This window comes from Strongyloides ratti, scaffold srae_chrx_scaffold0000004, assembly GCF_001040885.1.
Source record: "Strongyloides ratti genome assembly S_ratti_ED321, scaffold srae_chrx_scaffold0000004".
Classification (NCBI taxonomy): Eukaryota; Metazoa; Nematoda; class Chromadorea; order Rhabditida; family Strongyloididae; genus Strongyloides; species Strongyloides ratti.
Genome location: NW_020171512.1, coordinates 620,720 through 645,670, shown reverse-complemented (window position 1 = coordinate 645,670; position 24,951 = coordinate 620,720). Strand labels below are relative to the sequence as shown.

Here is a 24,951-nt window from a genome sequence, read left to right as displayed (position 1 = left end):
TTTGTTGATTATATTTACATTATATATTTTTTTAAATTACAGACAATTTTTAAAATATTAAATAAATGTAGGATGATAAATATGTACACTTTTTAATATTATAAAATTTATGAAAATTGAGTTAAATGACGTTGTAATATGCCATTATTGCATTATTAGTAAAATTATTTCTCATTAAATTTACTATAGTATTTAGTGTTTTTTTTTTACTTATAATGTATATTTAATATTAATTTTAACATCTAGATTTTAATATATAATGGATATAAATTTTAAGAAAAGACATTAAGAATCTTTATAAAATTTTTAATATACTACTAAGTTTAAATGTATATTTAAATATATATTTACAAATAAATATAATTATCTTTAAAAAAAAAAAAGAACTACAGAGTTCTTTCCCTCTCTTTACTTATTCTTTAGAATGTTTAATTTCTCAAGGAGCAGTTAAAGATGAGCATATTTAGATAAATTGTTTGCCTTCTATTTAATTTTTGTGTCAACTGCTGAAATTATACTTTAGTATGATAGATTTTACACGTTTCATTTTTCAACAACTCAGAAGACTCCAATAATTTTTATTTTTATTGAATCTTATATTATTATGATAAAAAATTTATAAATATTTTTATATTACAAAATGTATAATATTTCTACTTTCTAGCTAAATATTTTTTACTAATACTTTGAAAAAAAATATTTTGATAATATCAAATATTTAATAAAATAGATCGTTATTTTTATTTGAATGAAAATTATATAATAATTAATTTTTTTTTTCAAACATTAATTTTTAAAATTAAGCAAATATTTTAAATAAAGTTAGTTAAAATACAAATTCTTTACACTTATTTAAAATTAATGGCAAATTAAATTTCTAATTATACTTAAATTTTTAGATCAAGTTATTTTTATCTTGATTTATATTAATATATATTATATATATGCTTTTTGATTATGAAAAAAAAAAACACTTCATAGAATAACATACTAAATAATATAATATATAAATATAATTTTTTTTTCTAGATCTAAACAATTTTTATAGTATAAAATATTATATTTAACATATTTATGTTTATATTAAAAAATTTATTTATTATGTATTATTCAGAAAGATTATTTTATCCATACTTAATAATATGTGTTATCATTTTTGTTATATATATATATATTTTTTTTTTTGTAAATAATACTAGAATTGTTATTGAAGAAATATTCTGCTTACAAATTGAACCAGAAACAATTATTAAATAACATCTAGATAGTAGCAATATATTACTTAGTTACTTAAAAGTTTCACATTTTAAACTTTATACTTCTAACTTATATTTTAAAACAAACAGACCCGTCAAAATGAAAAGATAATTCTTTTTTTTCTAATACTAGGTAAAATCTATAATGAAAAGCATTGAAATTCTTTCAATCAAATAACATAGTTTATAGATATTATATATCATTGTAATAATGAAATACTTATTGGCAATATTTTTAACCTTAAAAATGGATATTATTTTAAAGAAACTGTCAATCACCAGAATATCAAAATAAACTTATTATTTATATTATATTAGTAGTTATATCTTGATAGTTTACTACATTATATATTATCTATTCAATACATAAAATCATTTTATAGTACAAGATTTTATACTATCTTTTTAAAAATGTAACTTCATAATAAAGTAACTAGACTTATAAAAATTTTTATTTTGACCCATATCATTACTTCTTTTAAATTTTATCAGTATTTTAAATTTGAAATCGGTAAATTTATTACATACACTTTTAAAATTAGTTTAATAGATTATTTTATTTAGTTGGTAAAATGTGAATAAAACTTGAACATTCTTATCATTTTTGATTATTATATAAAAATTTTTAACATACTATATACATAAAATATCAGACAAAAATACTATATAGATATTATATGGCTTTGATAAAAGTATCAAATAGAATAATTTATTTAATATCTTTAGAAAGGGTATTAGTTTAACATAAGGTTAATTAATATTTACAATGTTAAATATTTCGAAAGTAACAATATTAATATACCTATTTGATAATAAAATGAAACATTTATTTTTTTTTTTAATATTGAAAACCTGAATATTAATTTTAAAAAAAATACAATAAATGTTATTTGGAAGTGTAAATCTTTTTTTTTTACAAAAAGGATATATCAATTAATAATTTAAAAATAAAAAATTATTATTTTATTGTTAAATGATTATTTAAATAATTTTTTTTAACAAATTAACATTTGATACGAATAATTATTTAAATTTAAGCTTTTAAAATTGTATTTAATTAACAACAAACTACATAATTATTATCAATAATGTGATATAATGTTCAAATTTAAATAGTAATCATAAGTGTAGGTTATAGAAATTGACAATTAATAGAAATTACTCGATTTACTATTTTCATTTTTTATTTCAATAAAGTAAAAATTTTTTAAATAAATTTATTTATATAACTAAAATAATTCTAAAAGCTTTTTGTCATTAATTATTTAACAGTGTCTTTTAAGATAATGAAAAATTAATTTTTAGTCTTCAATTTTTTGTTGATCTTAGTATAATAATGTTTTGACTTATATATTATAACAATATTTTTATTAGTGAAAAAAATTATTTATATTTTGTTAAATAATACTTATTTATACATTAATTATAAAAATTTGTTATTTAACAACAATAAAGAAAAATGTTATTATTATAATCTAGTTAAAATGCTTATTATCTATAGTTTATAATTTGAAGAAATATTTTTATTATCTTATAAAATAAGTTTACAATAAAATATCAAAAAATGGCACAAAATAAAAAAAATATTTGATTATACTTTAATTTTTGTTATATTTGTTTTATTTCAACTATGCTAAATTATTTTTAATGTAAAATAAATTATTTTACTATCAATAATATTTATTGGTAATTTATCTTTATTTTCATATATTACATTTTCATATCTACATATGACGTGTTACTAATGTAATGTCCATTAATATAATGACTACCTATTTTTTTTATATTTTTATATATTGTTTCATTATTATAGTCTTACATTTAGTTAAAAAAAATATATGTTAATTAATTGTATTTAAAATTCATAAATATTTAATTATTCTTATCTGATATTATGTGCAGTATTAGCTAATTTTTTTTTTTTATAAATATTCAACGTTATACCAACATTATTAAAATTTTTTTTCTTCTATTATTTTAGTCCTTTAAAATTTTTATGATAGTAGTGTTATAGGTAATTATTATATGAATGTAATAATTATTTTTTTTTTTTTATTAATTTATATACTTTTAAAATACTTCTTTTTTTTATTATAAAAACAATAGATCTAATCTTATTTATTTAAAGTGTTGAAAAAGGTTATTATAAGTATTGAAATTAATAATAAAACAAGAAACAATACTTACACTTCATAATCAATAAGTGGTTCATAATATATGCTCACACAAATTATATTTAACATTAAGGTAGATCTTAGTACTATTTATTAGAACAGAAGGTATAAATAGATATATCTACAGAAGATATTTGTTATTAAGCGCGCACTTTATTATATTCAACAGATAATATAATAATGTATTTCTAGAATAGTTAAAGGCCATATTCAGGAAGTTTGATATACTCTATTTGCTGACATATTAAGATGTTATTTCAAACAAATAGCCAATTTTAAAACATCTTTAATGCTTAATGTTTTGTTTAAACAATTTAATATATGTATCTAATATTATTTATATAGAAAAATTATTTCAATAACCTTTAATGTTATCACATTTATTTTTTTATTGTTAATTTTAGGAGTTATTATTCTTGGAATTTATAATTATGTTTGCTAATTATCCACGTCAATCACCAAATCCATCAAACATTTTTAGAGGATATCCGTCTATGGGGTTTAATGTTAATGCTGCTTCCTTTATACCACAAGGTACGATAGCAGGTCCGCAGTATCCAAATCAAAATGTAACATATTTGCAAAGTGAAGGTCCTGCTCAAATGCGTAAATTATTTATAGGTGGCCTTAATCATGAAACGACTGATGAACAGGTATGTTAATTTTTTTTTTAATAATTTTATATTAAATATTATTTATTTTTTTTTTTAAATAATTTTTAGTTACGAGATTATTATTCACAGTGGGGTAATGTTGTTGATTGTATTGTAATACGAGACCCTGCTACAAAACATTCTCGTGGTTTTGGTTTTGTTACATATCAAACAATACAAATGGCAGAAATTGCAATGAATGAAAGACCACATACAATCAATGGAAAAGTAGTTGATCCTAAACGTGCTATTCCAAGAGAGCAAATGTTACCATTGACTTCGTCCAATCCACCACACTTTTTAGAGTGTGCTCCTTCTACGGGATGTAAAATAACTATTTCGGGTATGTTATTAATTTTAAAAATATATTTTTTTACAATTTATTTAAAAAAAAATTATTTTTTTTAGGTATTCATTGGGATTTTCATACTGTTGATGGTATTCGCACATACTTTGATAGATTCGGTGCTGTTGAGCAAGTTGAGATTCTTGGAAATCCTCGTGGAATGGGTTTTGTTGTTTTCGAAGAAAAAGATAGTGCTGATAAAGCTTTAGAATTTGAAGATGAACATATAATAAACGGTAAACGTGTTGAAATCAAGGTAGGTGTAAACTTTAATCCTAAATCTTTTTTTAATCAAAATTTATTATGACGATTATTAAAGAGAGATGATGAGGATCCTGAAGTTACGCCTAAAACAAGTCCAACTAAACATGCAGTTAAAACGCTTTTCCCAAATAGCAAAAATTCAAAAAATATGTTACACTCAAATAATAATAATGATATTAAAGAAAGCAGTGATTATTCAGATGATTGTTCATCAGATAATACAATATCAACATCACATTCTCATTCAACTCAATAATATATCTAGGAGCATTTCACTACCAAAAAAAAATATTGGGCATTTTCACAAATCTTGTGCCTACTACAACAAATTCGTTTTTTTTTTTAATAATTAATGAAAAATTATGTTTTATTTTGAAAAGACTTTTCTTTGCAATTCATTGATACACCTTTGCATGCCAAATAATATTAAAGTAAATATGTATATATAAAAAAAAATAATATTTCAAGATTTAAAATAAGAACGAGAAGATGTTAAAAAACCAAATGATAGGCTAACCAGATTTTTTTTTATTTTTATTGTTTATTACTCTTCATTAGAATTCAGGAAATAACATCATTAATTATAAAATTAAGATTATTATATGTTAAAAAATAATACCTTAATATCATTTTTTTTATAATAATTAATCAAAAAAAATTATAACAATTTAATTAGACATGTTGTTTTAGTCGTTAACCATAAAACACATTTTTTTTGTAAATGGCGATGTCGCATGTTGATCTATTTTAATAAAAATTTTTTTATATAACAATTATAGATAAGATGAATTTGCAATTTTATTTTTTCTTTGAAACATTTTTGTACAATTTATATGAATAAAAAAATATTAAAAGTCACGCTATCATATCTTTATCATAAACATGTTTCTTTGTAACATTTTATCTAATAAATTAATCTTATAATCAATTTTTTTTGTCAATAATAAAATGTTCATTTTTAATAATATATGTAAAAAAGTTATTTATAATTTGATATGAATATTTGTTATATAATACATAATAATATTCTTTTTAAAGTTATCTAAAACTAACATTGATAATAATATATATATAATTTTATCATAGAGTATATTTTGATTAATAACTAAATTATATATACTTATATTAACGAAGTTATTTGTTATTATATTACTTTAACATATTATTATTTTATGATGAAATCTACTTGGGAATTTAATGATTTTGATCGTGATAGTGAATTTAACTATTGTTTTGAAAAAAATGGTTTTGCTATTATTCAAAATTTTGCAAGTGACAAAGAGTGTGATGAATTGAGAGATGAAATGAAAAAGATTGTAAATGAAATGAAGATGGATGATCATCCAAAATCAATTTTTACTACAAAAAATCAGGAGAAGGTAATATTTATTTTCTTTTATATTTTCAAATCATTATTTTTTTAGCATTTATCTGATAAATATTTTATTGATAGTGTTGACAAAATAAGTTTTTTCTTTGAAGAAGGTGCATTTAATAATAAGGGAGAACTAGTAGTTGATAAATTTACATCGCTCAATAAAGTTGGTCATGCTCTTCATGTTAAAAATGATAAATTTAAAAATTTTACATTTTCTGATAAGGTTAAAGTTATTTGTAAAACAATAAATTTACAAAATCCAACAATTGTTCAATCAATGTACATCTTTAAAAATCCAAAAATTGGTGGTGTTGTTACAGAACATGTTGATTCCTCATACCTTCATACAAATGATGGTGAAAAACTTATAGGTTTTTGGATTGCTTTAGAAGATGTTACATTTCAAAATGGTTGTCTTGATTTTTATCCATCTTCTAATAATGATATCAAAGTTACATATCGTTTTGAAAGAGACTTATCTGATCCAAATGAAAAATTAATACATAGAGGTGTAAAACCTGAATTTGGTAAAGAATGTTATACATATGCACCAGTTAAAAAAGGTTCATTAATCATTATTCATGGAGATGTTGTTCATAAAAGTAAACAAAATGAAAGTGATACAAGTCGCAATGTCTATGCATTCCATGTTGTTGATAGAAATAAAAATTTACAATGGCCAAAAACAAATTGGTTACAAGAAACTGATAATTATAAATTTTATGGCATTTATGATCACTAGTTTTTTTAGTTAAAAAAATAATAATTATTTGTCTATTTTTAACCATTATAATTATTCGTATTATATTCATTTTTTTTTTAATTATCTTAGTATAATTATTGTTATTTTAAGAAAAATTTGTTTTTATATTTAAATATTATACAAACAAATATGTGTAATTTTATTGTTATCTTTTTTAGGAGAAATTTTCAAAAATTTTTTCTTTTGTTACTTTCATCTAATTGATATATCCAATATTTTCTTTTAATTATATAAAATATTATTTTCTTTAAATAATGTATAACATTCTATATTCTAATCTTTTGAAAAATATTAGGTCATAAGATGTCTTTATTATATACAATATGCAGTTTAAAATAAGAATTTTCTTCTTATAATATTGTAAATGAAATTAAAATTATTGGATAAAATTCAGCCCTGGAGCAATTACATAATAATGTTTAATTGTAAAAATGGTATATGTTTAATCAACCTCGATTTTCAAAAGAAAGAAGTGAAACAATTTTTATTTTCAATTTCTCTTTAAATGTTATTTTGTTTCTAAGGATAAATTATAAACCACACAAATTTAAAATTACAATTTTTAAATATAGTTATTTAAATAAAGTTGTTAATATTTTTTATAATACTTATAATAAATAAAATATTTAGGATAATGAGAAAATTAATATTTACACCAATTGTTTTGGTTTTTATTATATTTTTGCTAACCATTAATGTATCTATTAATGCTCAAGATAATGGAAGATTTATTGATATTAGACAAATTGTAAAAGTAAGTTATAAATGTTTCATTTTATATTAAAAAAGAAATTTTTTTTTAATTAAAGGATACATTAGATTATGTTCGAACAGTACCTGCACCAGAACCATTCAAAAATATGATTTACAATCCAGTACTCCAACAGCAACCACAACTTTTACCTGTTGTTAATGGACAAAATATTCCTGTAGGACCATCAGTTTTTGCTCCACCATCAAAAAATGATGTTGATAAACTTTTTCATCTACCGGCAGATATTTTTGAGAAACTTGCCAGTGATGCCGGATATATAAAAGAACCACCACGACAATACAATTACAAAGAAAATCCTCAAATGGTTAAAAATTCCAATCCTACAATGGGTGGTTTTAATTTTAATTTTGCAAATGAGAATGGTAAACAACAGACGATGGAAGAAATCATTCAACAACTTCAAGCACAAGCATTCCAATCACAAACATCACCAAATAAGGTACAAAATAATGTTCAAATTGAGCCAATAATAACAACTCCAATAACTACTATTGATAACAAAACAAAATCTGAAAAAGAAATGATAAATGAAGATAAAATTAATCCTACTTACGTTAATAATAATAGCTTTAATACTTCATCACAAAAATTTACTTTACAATCTTCAAATAAAGAAAATGAACAAAAATTAAATATTGTAAACAATAGTAATACCACTGAAATTACTTCATCAAATACATCAATTTCTTCTTTTATTCAACAACCGGAAACAACAACTAATATTATAAATGTATCTAGTGATACTTTTGATCTTCAGGGACAAGAAATAATTCTTAATGGAAAAAAATACATTTTAACAAGACCAGATTTTGTAAAAAATAATGTAGAATTAAAAAATAATTTATCAAAAGAAGAAGTTAATTTGTCTAGTTCTGATACAACAAATAACGTTGAAAAATTAATAGAACAAAAAGTATTGAATAATGAAAATATCTCTGACGATAGTAGTAGTTCAAACGAAAAAAAAAGTAAAAATTTTGATGATGATAAAAAATATGTAACAATATCATCAGACAACAGTAATGAATCTACTTTAAATGGTGATTCTATTACTAGAACAATTGTTTCTGATTCCGGAAGTTTTGTTCAATCTGAAATAGTTAAACCAACAGAAAATTATCCACAAACGGCAACTGTGTTACCAAAAAGTCTTGAAAATTTATTAATGGAACAATTAAAAAAAGAAAATAAAAAAGATGAAGAAAAAAAATTAATGTTAAAAGAAAGAAAACCTGTTGTAGATGATAATTTATCATTTTCTAAAGAAGATGATACTAAAAGTACTAGTACAATAGGACCAATTAATATTCGTAAATTAGAAAATGCTCCCAAAAAAGGAATAACAAAAATTTCTAGTCATATAATCAAAAGTAATGAAAAAGTTGAAGAAATAACAAAACCACTTGAAACTACTGAAGATAGAATTGAATTATTAAGAAAAAGTTTTAATGAACAAAGAAGAATTTTAGCATATCAAAGTCGACAATTATTTACAAGAAATAGAATAAATGTAAGAGATATATAATTAAATTAAGTTAAAAAAAATTTATAATTATTTTTAGAAAACATCTCAACCATTTTTAGCAACTACATTTTGTCAAATGATTAAAGAATTGTCAAAAAATGTTGGAATTAATAATATTGTTGAGATGGCAGAACAGAATTGTAAAGTAATAAAAAATTATTATCCTGATTTAACATGTAGTGAAGTTTTACAATATGCAGAGCATTGTTCATTATTAATGAAGTTGGAAAATAAAAACTAAAATATAAAAGATACATATATACATAAAATCAAATAGAAATTATTTATGTAATGAAAAAAGTATTCATTTAATAAAGATATACATATTTTAGACATATACTATTACATAACAAGCTAATAAAAGTTTTGTAATATAAAGTTAAACTTTAAAATAAATTTATTATTTTCTTTTCTTTTCCTAATTACATAACACTTCATTCAATTTATAAACATTTAATTTGATTTTTATGTATTATTAAACTAAATATTTGTTATATCCTTCTTTGTTTTGAAATACATATTTATAAATAGCATAGATATTGATATAACAAAGTTCAATATAAATTATATGTAATCATTCTGATATTTGGTAATCTAATTAATTAACTAATCTAGTTATATATTTCTTCCTTAATGTTAGCATATATCTTAACTTTAACAAAATTTATATTTTATTTATCCGTTCCTCTTCTTTATTAATTTTTTTTTTCTATCTTTATATATATTTATATATAACTATTCAATGATAAAATATTTTCATGATTAATTGTAATTTTTGTCATCATTTACCATAAACTGTCATTGTTATGTATTTCATACTTATAGCTAAAAAGTATATTTTATTCATTTTGATATGACAAGTAAAAAGTATGCCATATATATATATATATTTTTAATATTAAATAAAAAAAAAATTTTAAGTGATTCCTAAATGTCAATGTCATTTAATTATGATTCAAATTTATAAAAGCAAACTTTTTATTGATAAATAATAAAATTATTAATAAGTATTTAAATATGATATCAAAAATTATTATAATTATAAAATAAATATTCTTTTTTTCTTTAACATATAATATTTTTAAAAATATTTAATATAAATATATTTTTACTAATTTAATTTTTATGTATTAAAATAAAATATTCTTAGGATAATATATGATTCTATTAATTAATTAATGAAGCCTATCTTATTACTACATTCTTTAAAAGTTTTTAAAATCAATTGCCACAGTATTTTGTTGCTTCTTATGCCGGATATAATATAAATTGTTAAAAAGAGGATTAGTTAAGTACTAAATAAATATTCTTCTTTAGATTGCTCAATTTATTTAATAATTATTTATAACATTTTTACGTTTTCTTATATCTTTTTAACAAAAAAAATTTTTAACTAAGTAATATGATAAAAATAAGTAAAAGAAGTGATATTTTTTGAACTTTTATTTATAATATCTTAATAAAATTTATATATATTATACATAAAAAAAAACTATTTATATAACAGTATTGATATGATATAAATATAAATATATATATATATATATATATATATATATATATATATATATATATATATATATATATATTATAAAAATTTATTGTAAATTTGAGAAATAGTATAATATCAATTGTTTAAGTTATGGCAATATAATATTAAAATATCCCTTGAGACCCAATTTATTCTTTGTCTTGCATGTTGCATCTCAAAAATTTTTACTTTACAAAATCTGATGGTGAATGATTCTTAGTTATATTTGCTAACATTAGTAAAAATTTTTATTTTATATCAAGGCTTCTCTTACTTTATAAAGTTATATAGCAATTGATATGTAATTTCTAAATTCTATGTTTTTCTTTTAAAAATTTTAAATATACTTAGGATAAGAATATAATATTTGAAGAGACATAATTTTTATATCTTTATATATTATTATTAAAACCAAATCTTTTTTCTCTAATTAACATTTTAAATTTTTTTTACCAATAAATGAATAAAAGTACCTTAAAATCATGAATATATATTTTTCTTTTTAATGGTTTTATGATTCATTAAAAAAAAATAATGGATATTAAATATTGTATCGTCAAAATTTATCTAAATATAAATAACAATATTTTATTATAATCATAATTATAAATTTTTATTTATTATTACACTTTTAATGAATTAGACATATTTTTATTATTATAAATTATTTTAATTTTATATATTTTAAAATGTATCTTTAACTATTTTTTTTTTTTTGAATAAAACAAATAAAAAAAAATCATTAAAGTTGTAATAATTTGATTTATCACTACATATTTCAATTAATATTTCATCAAAAATATGTTTTAAAAAATTACTACTATTAAATAATTTCTTATCAGTTTTTTTTATTATTTTACTTTAAATATGCTAGATTTTATTGTTTTCAATCATATCACTTAAATAAAATCAACTTTTAGATATTTATATTTTTTTTTAATATGTTATAAGAAATTAGATATTATAATGTTTTACATAAATCTTAAATCATAAGGTTGTTTTTATATAACTTCTTTCTATCATATTGGTTTTGAATTGTCAGGTACTTGGAATATTATATTATATAGAATTAAAAGCTACTTAATATTTTTTAAATTATTATTAAAAAAAAATTTTTTTTTTTGTAAAATAAATATATAAAATTATTTTTTTTTTATTAATATATTTTGATTTACCACTTTTATTATTTATTATTGTAAATATATTTAAAGATTAAATATAATAACTATTTTTGGTTTATTAAAATTAAAGACATTTATTATTTTGACACTACCTCAATTAAAATTTAAGTAACGATTGTTTAATATAATATACCTACTTTTTAAAATAATATTGTTAATAGAATCTTTATTTATAAAGATATAAAATAGTTTATAGAGACCGATTATATATCAACTTCCCATATAATTTAAGACATTTAAAATATATTATCAAAACAACTATTATTAGTTTCCGATTACCAAAACTTCATGGGAGGATTGTATAATATTAAGTACATCTGTTTTAAAAATCCTTTCATACAAAAATTTATAAAATTTTATATGTTAAATATCACAGTTGTTGAAAAGGAAAATGCCAACTATTAAAATAACCCAAACAGTCTTTAAAATTGACATATTATTTTACAATTGTAGTGTCAAATATCAATAATCACCCAATTAATTTGAACATTAATAGTAAACCAATAACTTTTTTTACAGTTAAAGTAATTAAAATAAAAATTATGATTATATATTTAAAATATTTAAAATTCTTTTAAAAGTCACTTTGTATATAAATAATATAATACAATTATCATTTAATTGTGATAACTTTAACATTTAATTTATTCATTTTATTGGTTTAAATAAAACATATTTCAGGAAATATTTTACTATTATTTATCAATTTTATTATTAATATTATAATTTTTCAATTGGTCATAAAAATGGTACCCTATCATTTTCATTAAAATTATAAGAACTTATCACTTTTAACATTAAAAATATATATATATATAAAATATGCCAATCACATACTACCTTACTTATTATATAGTTAAATAAATATACATTATTTATATTAATTTAACTAACGGCATCTACTATTCTCCTCATTATGACCTTCTCTTATTCAAAACTTTTTCTACCTTTTATTTGATATTATAAACGACTTTGTGATTTACGGCATTTACTTAACACATAGATTTATATATATATATATATATATATATATTTTTATTTATTTCATCCGACCAGAAGTTTATAGACCTTTCATTCATTATGTTAACCATCAAATTCAAAGGTGGGTTAACCTTTGACAAATAATAAAAGACTGGCCAAAAATGATTTGCCAACTGTTCCCTAATTGTTTTAATCGTTATAATAATCCTAAAATTTTTATACTTATAATTCTTTTATCTTTACCTCTTTTTTAATCTTACTTTTTATGAACATTTTATAAATTATTTATTTTCTATATTTAAAATTAAAAAAAAATATTTATATTAAAAAGAAAAAAAAAATTTATCATTATTTTAGAATAATTTTGTAAAATTTTAAATATATCTAAAAATCTTTATAAAAAAATTGCATGTTAAGTATTAAAAATTGAACAATTTACTTCTTTATAATATTTTTTCATTTATATTTTAAAATAGTTGTTTCTATTTATCATTATGTAAAGCTTCTTATAATATACTATAAATTTATTGAAAAAAAAAAAAATTATTTATATATATATATTCAACTTAAAATGATTATTCTTTTTATGTATATTTTAAGTAATTTTATTATCAAAACTTATCATTTACTACTTTAAAAATATTATATCTTTTTAATTATTATAAACATTTACTTTTAAATAGTTTTTAAGTTTATATTGGTTTTGACATTTTATTCTCCTGTCCAAATGTTTGTAATTCTCTACATTTCAAATACATAATTTTTGAAATTTTTAAAAATTTATTTGGAACTAAAAGGACTATAATAATTAAGATATATAATAAAAATAAGAAAAGTTGTTGGTACTTAATAATAGTCTATACTTCTTCTATCTTAAAAATCCTTATTCTTTTTAAAATTTAAGTACTCTTGTTATAAAACGGATCCTAAAAATAAACCTTGGTAAGATTATATATTGAAACCTTGTTTAGTTATAAGGACTTATCTTATAATTTCAATATATTAATTGTAATGGCAGTTTGTTTGTGATATCTTCATGGAAAAGTGAATTTACTTAAATCTCATTAAATATTAAATCTTTTTCTATCTTAATTATTCTAATTTTCTCTTTTAACTAAATGTTTATCACCTAATTTTTAATCATAATATTATTTTTCTTATTTTCTCTGTTTCTTTATATATTTTTCATCATTTATATTAAAACTGTATAAATATATAATATTTAACTTTTAACTCAATCTTACAAATCCAAATACCCCAATTACTAAATACTTTTTAATCATATTAGATTTATACTCTTTTACATTAGTATTATAATTAATCTTTCTTATTTTTTTTTATCTAATATATAATAATTTACTTATCAAAAAACTTTTTATTTTTTTTTTTAATACAAAAAAAAAATAAAAGGATATTATAATAAATTTTTGTTTAAAGTATTTACTAAAAATTTTAATAATTAACAATATTTTAAATAACTAATAATAATTATTAATTTTGATTAATTTTTAACCATTAATTTTCAACAAGGTAAATATACAATTTTTTTTTTATCAAAATAAAAACAATTTATATTATAAATACTTTAAAAGAAAAAATACAGTTTGCTTTTCATTTGAAATAAAATCTCAGCATGAATTATCCTCACATTGATTTTCTCATACTTCCTTAAATTACTATTTAAAATAGTATTCATTTATAATTAGTATTCATTACATTTTGATAAATAACTACTATTTTTATATTTTACTTTTACTTTTAAATATTATAACTTAAGTAATTTAAATAACTTTACATTTTTCTTTCCATCTTTTTTTTTTTTATTTATTTTCTTGACAATATATTTATTATATAACAAATTATATTAATTAAAATATATATATATATCATTATTTACATTTGGCATTTGCTATTAATCAACTCTGTACATCCTTATTATTACTTAATTTACCATGTTTGATATAATAATTTAGGGTTTATAAAAACAAGTCATTATTATTTCATGTTTATATAAGAAATATATAACTATATATATTCTTTTTAATAAAGACAATCTACTACCAATTTATGATTAGATTTAATTTATAAGAACAAATAAAGTCAGCTTATCTACTTTAATCAAGTGGATCTGGTGCCAGCAGCAGTTGATGCGCTAACAGATTTGTATAAAATCATAGACAAATTAATTTATGCTATTTATTAAGTGTTATTCTTATTAATTACAAATAATTCATTTCTTATATTATGATTACTCAATCGGTTCTGTTTCTTTTTATATTAAGTACATTTTATATCTTTTTTATTATAATATATATTAATATAATAAAATTTATTTAGAATATTTTGGGTATGATATGATGTTTACTATAATGCCGCTAATATTATATAAGTCGGTATTTTTATTAATATTATTCTTATCACATATATTATGTCAATTAAATATTATACAAGATTTTCCACAAAATGTTTCTGCATTAATTGGATCAGATGTTACATTAAAATGTTCTGCTATTCCTGATCCTACAGCACAACTTACACAAATACAATGGAAAGATAGCTCAAATTTTTTACTTGGTACACAAACACCAGGAACACTTCCTGGTCATGATGGTCGTTATTCTTATATACGTAACTCAAAAGATGAACTTAATCTTAATATTAAAAATGTAAAATTATCAGATGATGGTTTATTTGAATGCCAATTAGTTCGTTCTGGTCGTAAACCCCAAAAGACACCAGCTTATTTAGAAGTTTTAGGTATATAATATATAATTATAAATTTCTCATTAAATATATTTTTATAATTTTTAGTTCCACCAACTCATGTTTATTTTGTAAATTATGCTTCTGGAACAACATTAGATATCCGAGAGGGTACTAATTTAAATATTACTTGTGCATCATCATTATCTAAACCCATAACTGATATTAAATGGTATGTTAATGGGCAATCATTTGAGAGTGATGATGTACAAATATGGAATGAAAAATATAGTAATAAAACTATATCATCATTTTCATCAATTGTATGGAGACCAACAAGAGAAGATGCTTATAAACTTGTAACGTGTGAAGGAAATTATTTTAAAACAAATATAAAAAAACGGGTTAATGTTACAATAAATGTATTATATCCACCAGAAAAACCAAATATTATATTTAGAAGTAATAGTGGTAATAAAGAAAAAATTCGTGCTGGTGATAAAGTTAGTTTATTATGTATTGTTAAAGGTGGTAATCCTAAACCAATTGTATCATGGTATTCTAATGGTATTAAAATTGAAAGTGAATATGAGTATAATGAAAGTACTAAAGAAACACAATCTGTATATTCTTTTACAGCAGAAGCTGTTGATAATAATGCTATATATGAATGTCGTGGAAGTAATGGTATTGGAATTGAATATTCTTCACAAAAAATAGAATTATCTGTTATGTATAAGCCATTAAAAGTAGAGTTACTTGGTAAACCTACTATTAAACCAGGAGAACAATTACCTCTTCAATGTATTTCTCGTAAATCTAATCCACCTGCTGTTATAACATGGTATGTTAATGGAAAAGAGGTAAAATCAGATAATTCTATAAGTGGAAATTTAGTTGGTAATACTCAAGAAACAATATCAAATATTTCACTTAAATATGATGATATATATAATAGTAATGGTGAAGTTATTGTAAAATGTTTTGCCAAAAATATTATGGGTTCATTAGAAGAACAACAATTAATTAGAATTTTATCACCACCAAGTAAACCAGAAATATTTGGTATTAATGAAAATCATTATAATGAAGGTGAACATCTTAATCTTACTTGTGAATCAAGAGGAGGTACTCCATTAGCTTCATTATCATGGTTTAGAGGCATTGAAAAGGTAAGTATAATATAAAAAAAAAAGTTATAAAGTGTATCTCATATATGTTTTACCATTTTATAACATTTATAATATTTTTTACTTATAATAGAATTTTATAACGTTATAGTTAATTATATAATAATTAGTGTTTGGTAATATAATTGTTTAAAAAAAAACTAACTTTAAAACATTTATTTTACTTTTTACAAATGAAAACTAATTTTTCAATTATAACATCTTTCCCAAATTTTCAATAAATTTAATTTAAGTTATTAAATAATTTTCAACAACTGTTATTCAATTAACTATAGTTTTGTCAATATTGTATATAAATTTAGTCAAAATTACTAATCTATTTTATTCCCATTATTTTTTTACTTTTTTTTCAACTAACTTATTCTTTAATGAACATCAATTATGAAGTTTATTTACAATTCTAAAGGCCCTTTTAAAAATAAATTGAATTTTTATATAATACCAATTAATTATGATAAAAACAAAAAAAAATAATGTGTAAATAAAAATAAATTATTTTGAATTTTTTTGCTATATTTAATTTTTTTAGTTATTTATTTGTTTGCCTAAATATCTCTTCATAATTAATTATTAGAAAAAAAATCTTTATTATATTCAACAGAGAATACCAAATTAATATAAAATGACTATTTATTGATAATATTTAAATAAGATATAATAGAGTTACTCTTTTTGTTTAATCACATGGTCATACTTTAGGAAAAAACAATTATAGAATAAATAAAAAAATTACTCATTTTTTTTTGGTAAAAAAAAACACTTTTAAAGTGGTCGTTTTAAAATTTTTGTATAAAACAACTAAAAGAGTTTTTAAAAATTTAATTATATGAATATAAAAATTATTAAAATGTATCTTGTATAAAATTTGGCACTAAAAATTAAAATTATATCAAATATAACCTTTGATAAACATATATACTTATTGTTTTCTTTTAAAGATTGAATAGAGTTTTTATAAGGTTTTGAGAATGGTATATTTACTTAATAATCAACATAATTGAAATAAATTATAAAGTGTATAGATTAAATTAATAAGCATTTTAATTTAAGTGATATTAACTGAATAATAATGATTCAACAAATAAATATAAAAAAAATGTGAATAATTCTTTTTCTATTAAAGATGATTAAAAATACTAATGTAAATTTTTTTTAAATTGATTAATATTATAAAATCTTAATTTATTTATTATTTGAATATAAAAATATAAAAATAAATAATATTGAGAAAAAATTAAAAATTTTAAAAAAGTTAATACATATATGAGGGACTTTATAAAAAAATATATATATTTTTTTTTACAAAATAATATTTAGAAAATTGTTAAACACCATAATCACAAATCTAAAATTCGATGGAAAAAGGTTAGATTATACAAATCAATTGTACATCTATATTTTTTTGTTAAAGTGTTATATATTGTGATTTTTGTTATTGTATTATATATATATTTTTGCTATTACTTTTAATTTCTAATTATATATGTATTTTTTTTTAGCTTAATGGTTCACAAACATTAATTGCTGGTGATATATCACAAAGTTTTATTTCATTAAAAATTGATCGTACAATGAATAGGCGACCTATTAGATGTGAGGCAGAAAATGAAGCATTATCTATACCATATGAGGTATCAAAAACACTACATGTTGTTTATCCTCCACGTTATTTAAATATAAGAGTGGCTGATCCGACAAAAAATTATGTAAGAGCAGGTGAAGCATCATACTTAATTTGTACATCAATCCTTTCAAATCCTGCACCACATATAACATGGGAAATTAATTTACCAAAAGATGTTCAACCAAAAGTAATGCATGGTGAATATTTAAAACGTAATGAATCAGATTATGGTGATTGGTTTATTGAAAATAGATTAACATTTACACCTACAGAAGAAATGAATGGTTTATCTGTTCAATGTATTGCAAGTCATTCTAATTGGAAAGAACCAATTGTTGCAAAATATATATTAAATGTTTATTATAAACCAAAAATTAATTATTATCAAGATAAAATTAGTCTTCAAATAAGAGAGGGAGAAGATTTTCGTGAAAATATAACTATAAATTCTAATCCTCCTGTATCATCATGGTTATGGAAAAAAGGTGGTGTTCCATTTGCTGGTAGAATTGGTGGTATATATGCTCATGGTAATACAATATCAGGTCAAAGAATTTCTAAAAAAGATTCTGGTGTTTATACACTTGTTGCATCAAATATTATTGGTAATGCAAATACTACTGTAATATTAACTGTTCAATATCCTGCACGTATTGGTCATTTAACATCACCTATTTTTGCAAATGAAGGTGAAAGTGTTGTATTTGAATGTGAAGGAGAAGGTGAACCTAGAACAGATGAAATGATTAAATGGTATCGTAATGGAAAAGTTGTTAGTTCTATGATGCGTGAACAAAAAAGAGCTGTATTAAGACTTAATGCATCAGAAAGTAGTGATGGAAAATATACATGTGTTGCTGATAATGGTATTGGTAAACCACATAGTCAAGATGCATATTTATTAGTAAAACGTTCTCCTGTTACATTTAAAGATAATATATCAAGAAGAGCTGCAGCAGATATTGGTACAACAGCTTCAATAAAATGTAAAGCAACTGCTGTACCATTTGCATATTTTAAATGGATTATTGAAGAAAATAAAAGACCTATTAATGATAATTCAACAAAATATTCATTTTATGATCGTCAATTAGATTATACAACATTTGAATCAAATTTATATATTCAAAATGTTGATGAAAGTGATTATAAAAAAAAAATTATATGTATTGTGGCTAATCAAATGGGTGAAGATAAAGTAGATATATCATTAGGTCCACTTACATTTCCTGATATACCAAGTGATATTAATTTGATTGATGTTACAAATGATACATTAAGTATTGGTTGGACACCTGGATTTAATGGTGGATCGCAACAACATTTTGAAATAAGATATCAAAGTATTTCAACAAAAGAATCATATACACTTAATACATCATCAACAAATATTAATCTTACAAATCTTCAACCATTACAAGGTTATCAATTTCAAGTTAGATCACATAATAAACATGGTGGTGTATCAGATTATTCATTACCTAAAATATTTCATACAATATCATATGATAGATCAATAAATGAAATTAAACCTTATACATTTTCAATAGCTGAAGTACCAAAATGGATAATAATTACAATTATTTTTGCTGTTATATTTTGTCTATTTATAAATTTAATTTTAATATGTCGTCATAAAAGAAATGATGCTAAAAAGAAAATTGAAGAAAAAACTAAAATGATGCGTAATTTACAAAATTCTGATGGAGGAATAATTAATGGAATGCAAAAATATGGAACTATGACTCCATGTACAATACGAAAACCACTAGGAAATTTAGGATATCCTAATTCACAAGAAATATTACAGGATATGGGTAGTGAAGATGAAACATCTGTAAGAACAATGATAGAAAATCCTCAACATAATGGTAATTATGTACATATTAGTCAACCAAATTATATGGATGATCATGTCATGGTTCAATATGACATTGATTCAAATGTATATGCTGATATGATGAGAAGAAATTCTCCAACTATTTTATCACATGTACCACAATCACAATATGATGTTGACTTTGATGCTTCAATTCCGCGATTAATGACACCATCATATGTTCCGCTTAGTATATATAATAATAATGGTGATATATCAAATTTAGTTAATAATCAAATGGCTACAGAAAGTTATCGTGATATTAAAAAAGCTTTTGAATCACCTGGTCAAGTAAGAAGAACTTATCAACAACATTCTACACTACCTCATGATGTAAATACGTATCGTTCTCAAGGAGGCATACAAAATGATGAATATCAATCATATCAATACAATAGCGGAACTTTAAATAATAATAGACGTTATATACCAAGATCTCCACAAGTTTTAAGTACATTTGGTCAACCATCAACGACAACAACTCTTGTTATGGGAAATGATTATTTAGTATCAGATGGTGATCTTGTTTAGATGGTTATTAAATTATCAATTACCAATAAAAAAAAGAAAATATTTTTAGATTTTTATAGAATGTTTCAATTTTCATGCATTCCCGTTTCCGGTATATTTTACGCAACAACCCATATAACGGGTGTTTTTGAACGAAAAAAAAAATTATTATTATTTTTATAATTTTTTAAATTAATTTTATATTTATTAATTCAATTTTTTTTTTAATAGTATATTTTGTATTAAATTAACAATGTTATAAACTAATAAATATATTACATAATAAATATGAAGTGTTCAAGTTTATCCTTTATTTGGAAAGATTAATATTTATTAATCAGATGATGTTTATTAATAAGTGTTTTTAATATATGAAACTTAACACATCTATTATATTAATAAATTAATTCTTTAATCTTTATTAATAGATAAAAAGTCAATCACAATAGAAAATTTTTATATATTAAGAAAAGTGTGATGAAATTTATACTGGTAAATAAAAAAGTTTCTATTTACTTAAGAGATATTGCGTGTAAGCTTGCATATTTTCTTAATATAAATATTAGCTTAGACCGCCTATTACGAGTTATATATATGCAATATAATATTGTATAAAGGTATCACTATTTCATTGGTTATATTTTGTATTAAAAAGGCGTGGTTATAATTGATAAATTAATAAGTTTATTAATGTATTTTATTATTATTAATTTAGTAATATTAATAAAATAGTCATTTTTAAAAATCTAATATTTTTATATTCGACTTATTTTTTTTCTAGTAATTACGCGTATTTCTTTTTTTTTTTGTTAAAAATTGAAATGTTTGAAAATATTTCATTTATGGGAAATCCAATTAATAATATAAATCATTTTGATTTTAATAATAAACAAAATTTGTTAAATAGACAATATAGAATTGGAAGAGAATGTAGTTCAGAAAAAGAAAGAAAACCTAAATGTGCTCGTTGTAGAAATCATGGAATGGTTTCATGGTTAAAAGGCCATAAGAGACATTGTAAATATAAGTATGTACAAAAAAAAATGATTTACAAATTATTAACTTCTTTTTTTCAGAAACTGTATTTGTGAAAAATGTAACTTGATTGCTGAAAGACAAAAAGTAATGGCAGCACAAGTTGCTTTAAAAAGAAAACAGGCTGCAGAAGATGCTATTGCACTAGGACTTCGTGTTGTATCAGGACAAAGTATTAATCGTCTTCCACAAGGACCAGTATGGAATTTTACAAAAGATGAAGCAATTGTAACAAGTCCAATATTAAAAAATTCAGATGAAAATAATGAAATATGTCAAAATACTAAAAAAGAATCAGATATAGAAAAAAATTTTGATAATATAAAAGATTCTTACAAAAATAAAATAACAATAAATCAATCAAAAACACTTTTTGATTTTCAAAAAAGAATTCCACCACTTCAATTATTATCAAAATTATTTGAAGATCAAGAAAAACAAGTACTTGAGTTAATATTAGAAGGATGTAATGGAGATGTTTTATTAGCTATAGAACATTTTGTATGTTTATTACATATATTATGTTATTATTTAAAAAAAAAACTTTTATTTTATAGGTATCAATACGTCAATATAAAGAAAATAGAAAAAATGAAGTAAATCAAGAAACAATTAATCAAAATATAGATATATCATCAAAAGATTATATGTTGGATGAAACAAAATATTACTCAAAAAATAATTCACAAAATTTTTCAATGTCACGTTTATTAAATAATAACTCACCAACATCAAATTTTTGTATATCAACAATTGAAAAAAATTTAAAAAATCCTCATGTAATGTTATCAGTTGTCCCGCAAAATTGGAATCTTTTATTAGATCATCAAAATAAATTCAACCTAGAACATAGTTGTTCATCTGATGAAAGTGTTATCAAATCTCCTTCTCCTACTAGTAGTACTGTAGAATGAATTATTAAATTTAAATTGTCTTTTTTTTTTGTTATTAATTCATTTTTTTTTTTCATAAATTTTTTTTTAATATATATTTTCGCAAAATAAATATATAAATCCAAAATAATATTTTATATATTTTACAAGTATTGTAAATGATACTTTTAAAGTATTTTAATAATAACATATTAAATTATATATTTTATTAAAAAAATTTTATCTGTTTTTCTTTAACTATAGAATTTTTAATAGTTATTTATATTAAAAATGTATCATATTTAGGATAAAAACGGAAAAAGGTGATCGAATGACTAATTTCCTGGTATATTTTATTGAATATTTTGTCTCTTTATCTAAATTATTTTTAGTAACTTTAAATAAATTTTATATATTTTTGTTGCTAAATTATATAAACAATATTAGCTAGATATCATATTAAAATATGCATATAATTTAAAATATTAAAAAGACCTTACAATTGTAAATTTTTATGATAATGTTACTGTAATATATTTATTTGTTATATATTTTAAATTATAAATTTAAATTATTTATCATATCATTTTATATGTGTGCTAATTGTATAATTTAAAAAGTATTATAAGTACTTTTTTACGGTAAAAAGTTAATATTAAGTAAAGTTCATAACTTTTATATAATGTCAACAATGTAATAATATTAGAAAAAGTATATAATATAATATCAATAATATTACAACACTCACAAGTATATAGTAATATTTGTTTATTTTAATGATTTTGATAATTTAAAAAGAACACTCTATATTATGATAACATAATTCATTTATTTCCACATTTTCTTTTTTATAATATATATAAAAATCTGTGAATATCAATCTTTTAAAGATTATTATATCAAAATATTATATTGACTTTATGATAATCGCTAAATTGTTTAAACAAACATATCATGGGATGAATTGTGATATTTATTATAAACTCTAATTCGATCCAATCTTGTAAAAAGTAAAGTAATAATATTATCTTCTTTAAATGAGTACATATTTCTATCACTTTAATTAACAACAATAGCCATATGGATGATCTTATTTGTTGGCGTTTAAATTGTTTGTTTTACATGTTATAACAGATTTCTAATATATTATAAATAATATTCATGCTTCAATGATAAAATTACTTTATTTTAACGAATATTTATATATACATATAAATGTATATTAAAAATGCTTAAAATAAAAGATGCGTCTACTTTTTTTTTTCAATAGAAAATTATTAAGAAAATAAAATATTCTTCAATCTATCATACAGCGCATTAATCTTTAAAGTAAAATACTTATTTTTTACTTAACATTATTATTAAAAAATTATTGAACCAGTCTAAAATCAAACACTAGTTTTAAAATTTTATACAATAAACACATTTTATCAACTGTTAAAACATGTAAAATGCTCAAAAAAAAAATTATGGTTTTTGACAATAATAAATTAAATACTTTTCAATAGAGTATTATAATTTAAAAAAGAGTTTTAAAAAAATATTTTAAATATAAAATTTTAAATTTAAAAATTATATGACATTTTTTTATTATTTACTTAAAAAAAATATATTATACATTTATTGAAAGAAAAAAAATACATAAAAATAATTTTTAATGGAAATTATTTTGTTACTTTAAAATTTTATTTATTGTTATTTTTACCATAAAATGTGTATTAAATAATTGAAAAGAATCTTTACATTATTAAAATATTTTATGCAAATGTAGTTTTATGAATTGTAAACTGTGGTAAAATATTTTTATAACAAAATTAATTAATTGTTATTAATATATTATAAATTATTTAAAAAGGCAGTTAAAGAGAAAGCCAGTTTTAAAAATTTTGGATGACAGATTGATTTATCCATAGTCTTCTTATATTTTCGCAAAAGTAAGATTTAAGTAAAGTTTATTTTAAAAATTTGACATTGATGTACTAGAAAATTTTGTCTGTATGGATTACTTATATTTTATTAATACCCCAATTCAATAGATAAACTATTATCATGCCTACCTACGTCATCATTGCCTTTGTAATAAATTTATTCCATTAAATATTATTTAAAAAGTTACTTACATTAAAATCAATTCAATTTCACTATAATTCTTTTGATCAATGTCATATATGTACATTGTATAATTGGATTCAAATTTTGATTAAAAATTTATACTTTATATTATTCATTCAATTAATGTTATGTTGTAAAAATTTAATGTATTTATTAAATAAGAAGTACTATATTTAAGTACATTTGTTATTTTATCAAA

The 24,951-nt window shown here is 20.1% G+C and overlaps 5 protein-coding genes across 5 annotated transcripts; all 5 read left to right on the top strand.

The window, feature by feature from the left end:
- Positions 1 to 3,473: 3,473 nt before the first annotated feature.
- On the top strand, positions 3,474 to 4,949 carry SRAE_X000215200 (RNA recognition motif domain and Nucleotide-binding, alpha-beta plait domain-containing protein; the record flags this gene model as incomplete). The annotated part of the gene is made up of 5 exons (XM_024644540.1): positions 3,474 to 3,503; positions 3,835 to 4,083; positions 4,153 to 4,426; positions 4,492 to 4,685; positions 4,749 to 4,949. The coding sequence occupies 5 exons, from the start codon at positions 3,474 to 3,476 to the stop codon at positions 4,947 to 4,949; spliced, it is 948 nt and encodes a 315-aa protein (XP_024499623.1).
- A 916-nt stretch (positions 4,950 to 5,865) lies between these two features.
- Positions 5,866 to 6,813, top strand: SRAE_X000215100 (Phytanoyl-CoA dioxygenase family-containing protein; the record flags this gene model as incomplete). The annotated part of the gene is made up of 2 exons (XM_024644529.1): positions 5,866 to 6,072; positions 6,118 to 6,813. 2 exons carry the CDS (start codon positions 5,866 to 5,868, stop codon positions 6,811 to 6,813), a joined length of 903 nt encoding a protein of 300 aa, XP_024499622.1.
- A 655-nt stretch (positions 6,814 to 7,468) lies between these two features.
- Positions 7,469 to 9,375, top strand: SRAE_X000215000 (Hypothetical protein; the record flags this gene model as incomplete). Its single annotated transcript, XM_024644518.1, has 3 exons — positions 7,469 to 7,588; positions 7,644 to 9,119; positions 9,172 to 9,375. 3 exons carry the CDS (start codon positions 7,469 to 7,471, stop codon positions 9,373 to 9,375), a joined length of 1,800 nt encoding a protein of 599 aa, XP_024499621.1.
- Positions 9,376 to 15,184: 5,809 nt separating this feature from the next.
- On the top strand, positions 15,185 to 20,754 carry SRAE_X000214900 (Nephrin; the record flags this gene model as incomplete). The annotated part of the gene is made up of 3 exons (XM_024644507.1): positions 15,185 to 15,584; positions 15,639 to 16,702; positions 18,220 to 20,754. 3 exons carry the CDS (start codon positions 15,185 to 15,187, stop codon positions 20,752 to 20,754), a joined length of 3,999 nt encoding a protein of 1,332 aa, XP_024499620.1.
- Positions 20,755 to 21,554: 800 nt separating this feature from the next.
- Positions 21,555 to 22,682, top strand: SRAE_X000214800 (Doublesex-and mab-3-related transcription factor 3; the record flags this gene model as incomplete). The annotated part of the gene is made up of 3 exons (XM_024644496.1): positions 21,555 to 21,760; positions 21,810 to 22,269; positions 22,326 to 22,682. The coding sequence occupies 3 exons, from the start codon at positions 21,555 to 21,557 to the stop codon at positions 22,680 to 22,682; spliced, it is 1,023 nt and encodes a 340-aa protein (XP_024499619.1).
- Positions 22,683 to 24,951: the final 2,269 nt, after the last annotated feature.